Source organism: Dipodomys merriami, unplaced genomic scaffold (assembly GCF_024711535.1).
Source record: "Dipodomys merriami isolate MVZ:Mamm:240054 unplaced genomic scaffold, mDipMer1.0.p SCAF_21, whole genome shotgun sequence".
NCBI lineage: Eukaryota > Metazoa > Chordata > Mammalia > Rodentia > Heteromyidae > Dipodomys > Dipodomys merriami.
This window is the reverse complement of record NW_027203493.1, coordinates 4485001-4488912: the sequence shown is the minus strand read 5'-3', so window position 1 is coordinate 4488912 and position 3912 is coordinate 4485001. Positions and strand designations below refer to the sequence as shown.

Here is a 3912-nt window from a genome sequence, read left to right as displayed (position 1 = left end):
CAGATATCTTGAACCAGTGAGCTCAGAAAAGAAAAAGTAGGAGAGAGCAACAGGAGGGGAAACTCATTTCTCATTACCTGATTCATGTAACAGTAAACCCTCTGTATATCAAAACTACAATAACAATAAAAAATTTAAGTATACTATAAGAACAGATGAAGTATTACCGAATAATAACTATGGAAATAATAAAATTAGGTCCAATGTGACATATTTGTAGCAGCAGGAAAAAAGATGGTTACAATGCTTATCAGTCCAATAAAATATTTAAATTTGACTTTTTAATGTAGTAGAATAAATGAACAAATTACATCATTAAATTATGTTGGGTAGAATCATGATCTTAGCATGGTCCTAATTTTGGAGATAAAGAGTCATGTAAGGAGCTGTTTATGGTTGATATGAAATGGACTCAAGGAAATTAATTTTATTTAAGTGGGCTAAGTCATTCACAGATAGTGAATAAGCATGATTTCTCCAAATGACTATGACCGGTGTTTCTAGAAGTTATCATCTCAATCCGTAGACTGAAAAAGAAATTAGACTTTCTTTTTTTAAAAATAGTGTAATTCCTTTTTTTATATGTTTTTTATTGTAAAAATACTGTACAGGGGGGTTACAGTTACATGAACAAGGTAATGAGTACATTTCCATTGGACTCCAATTAAAACCACTTGGGACCATTTTAGAGTACAAAAGGCCAATAGAGGGAAAAACGTTCTCTCTGCTCAAACTTGGAAATCCATCTTTCTCCAGTTCCTAAGGCTTTTGCTGCCTTCTACGATGTAGATTGCCCTGGTCCTCAACACTTTAGACATGGTCTGGAATAGTTCGCAGGCTTTTCTGAGATTTCATTTTCTAGACAAATACGGGATTTGGTTTTTCACTTGTCACTATTTTTGATTTTGGTACACTGTTCTTGTATATACATTTATTTGATTTGGGGAAGGGAAGGAGAATAATAAAATAGTGAGATGAAGGACAAAGGGTGAACCAATGCAACAGCGATGCTCACAAGACACTGCTGGAAATGAACTTTATATCTTTCTAAGGAGGGGAATAAGGGGGAAGTGGCAATAAACAAGGGAGAGGGTAAGAATGTTCGCCCAGATATGTACTCACTACTTTACTTATATAACTGTAATCTCTCTGACATCAGCCTTACAATAAAATTAAATAGAATTAAAAATCAGTGATTCTAAGATGAATAAACAGAGATAAATGGGGCAGTTTGGATATATTTCATTTATATTTGCTTTGCATGCTAAAAGAATCTCAGGTGACGAAAACATCAGAAAGCCATTGACTGTGATGCTGTCTTCATTCAGAATAGGTTTATCTAACAAGTCTGGATGGAGGAGCGCAACCTCACGGTGGTGACTGAATTCATCCTGATGGGCATCACGGATCGTCCTGAGCTGCAGGCTCCACTGTTCGTGCTGTTCCTCCTCATCTACGTGGTCTCCGTGGTGGGCAACCTGGGCATGATCGTCCTCACCACGGTGGACTCCAGGCTGCAGACCCCGATGTACTTTTTTCTCAGACACCTGTCTCTCACTGACCTTGGTTATTCGACAGCAGTGGGACCCAAGATGTTGGTCAATTTTGTGGTGGATCAAAACACGATTCCGCGTAACCTCTGTGCCACACAGTTGGCGTTCTTTCTTGTGTTCATCATTTGTGAGCTTTTTATCCTGTCGGCCATGTCCTATGACCGCTACGTGGCCATCTGCAAACCCCTGCTCTACACCGTGGTCATGTCGCAGAGGGTGTGTCGACTGTTGGTGGCCATCCCTTACCTCTACAGTACGTTTCTGTCCCTTCTCATCACCGTCAAAATTTTTAATTTAAACTTCTGTGGCTACAAGGTCGTCAGTCATTTCTGTGACAGTCTGCCCTTGATAGCTTTGCTCTGCTCCAACACTCATGAAATTGAGATCATAATTTTGATCTCGGCAGGGTTTAATTTGGTTTCATCTCTTGTGGTGGTTCTTTTCTCTTACCTGCTCATCCTGCTAGCCATTTTCAAGATGAACTCTGTGGAAGGCAGGCACAAAGCTCTGTCCACCTGTGGGTCCCACCTGACCGTGGTCATAGTCTTCTATGGGACGTTGATATTCATGTATGTGCAACCCAAATCCAGCCACTCCTTTGACACTGATAAAGTGGCTTCCATCTTTTACACCCTGGTGATCCCCATGTTGAATCCCTTGATCTATAGCCTGAGGAACAAAGACGTCAAATCTGCTCTTGAAAGACTGTGGAAAATCCTGTGAGATATTTTACTGCATTATTAATATGGACATCAGAAATCACTTTGTGTGAATCCCATGTAACTGGAAAATACATCCTCCTTCTCCTCCTCCTCCTCCCCTTCCTCCTACTGCCCCTTCTCCTCTTCTTTCTCTTCTTCCTCCTCTTCTTCCCCCTCCTCCTCCTCTTCTCCTTCTTCCTCCTTTTTTGTCTGTAGTAGGGTTAGAACTCAGTCTCCCTCATTTGTAATAACTATGTCTATGATATTGTTACCAGGGGATCACTATTGTGATCCAATATATATAGTGACCCAATTACTAAGTGCATACCATATATAATGAAGCATAATCAAAATGCGCTCCAAGAATTGGAAACAAGAGGTTCGTATTATGTCCTGCATGCAGGTTTTTTTTTCTTTCTGTGTTAGTTTCCTGTACCCTTTTTCTTGTATATAAGTTTATCTAACCTGTGGAAGGGATAAGGGAATCACGGAAGCAGCAGGACAAAGGATGAACTAATGCAACAATGATACTAGACTTACATTAGAAATGAACTTTACAACTGGGGAGGTTAAGTGGGAGAAAATGAGGGAAGGGGTAACAGTGTTTATAAAGAACTATATGCTTTACCTTACTTATGTAATTATAACCCCCCTGTTCATGACCTTTACAATAAATTTAAAAAATAAAAACATGAAATTGCTGTACTCAGTGGATTATATCTTCTCTCATAATCTTGTTATTTTATTTAAAACTAATAATATATCTTCATCATGATGTGAGTATAAGAGATCTGATGAAGAATACTGATTACTTAATTTAAAAGGAATGGAAGAGCTGTTTTCAGAGCTGCCAATTTAAAGGAAGTGATGGAGGCTAAGATTTTCCTCCCAATAAAACAAGAAAAAAGGAATAAAAACAAAATGGTAAGTTATATGATATTTTTAAAAAATTGACACCACATATCAAAGTACAGTTTCCCTGAGAGATACAAAGCAAATAAAGTAGCTCCTGTGATACTCAATTCTTACTGGCTTAATAATATCCAGACAGAATCTCACACAAAAAAACCTACTACATGACATATAATAACATCCTGGGTTGGAGATAAAACAAGAGTCTCAGAAGAACAGATAGCTAACATGATAAAAAAATGTATCACAAATCAATGAGGTGTAAAGAGGTCTGCAGATACCTATTGAGAACTGTCCTCAATCATTCAATATATGGTTTATCCACACATCTAAAAAAAGAATTTCAGATATGGTGGCACACACCTGTAATCTCAACTGTTCAAGAATTTAGATATGGAGATGGGAAGTTCATGGTAGAGGTCAACATGGGAAAAATTGATGAGATTCTATAATTTACTGTATTCTCAATATGTGTTCCCTTTCTCCAAGCTAGTCATAGCAACATATGTCTCTCAAAAACCAGTAAGTGAAATGAGAAAGTACAAGGATCATCCTCTGAGGCTGACTGGGTATTAGTTTGAGACTTTATCTGAAAAATAAACTAAGAACAGGGCTGGAGGAATTGTGCAAATAAAGCAACTGCTTAGCAAGCATGAGATCCTCAGAGTAATCTCAGTACTATTACCCGCATCCAAGGAGAAGGAGGAGAAACAGAAGGAGGAGGAGGACAAGGAGGAGGAGGAGAA

At 38.4% G+C, this 3912-nt stretch overlaps 1 protein-coding gene across 1 annotated transcript; it reads left to right on the top strand.

The window, feature by feature from the left end:
* Positions 1–1352: 1352 nt before the first annotated feature.
* Positions 1353–2276, top strand: LOC138833596 (olfactory receptor 8K3-like). Its single transcript, XM_070031877.1, has one exon. It carries the CDS (start codon positions 1353–1355, stop codon positions 2274–2276), a length of 924 nt encoding a protein of 307 aa, XP_069887978.1.
* Positions 2277–3912: the final 1636 nt, after the last annotated feature.

Coding starts and splice junctions, on each gene's coding strand:
- LOC138833596 (XM_070031877.1), top strand. CDS start 1,353: ATGGAGGAGCGCAACCTCACGGTGGTGACTGAATTCATCCTGATGGGC.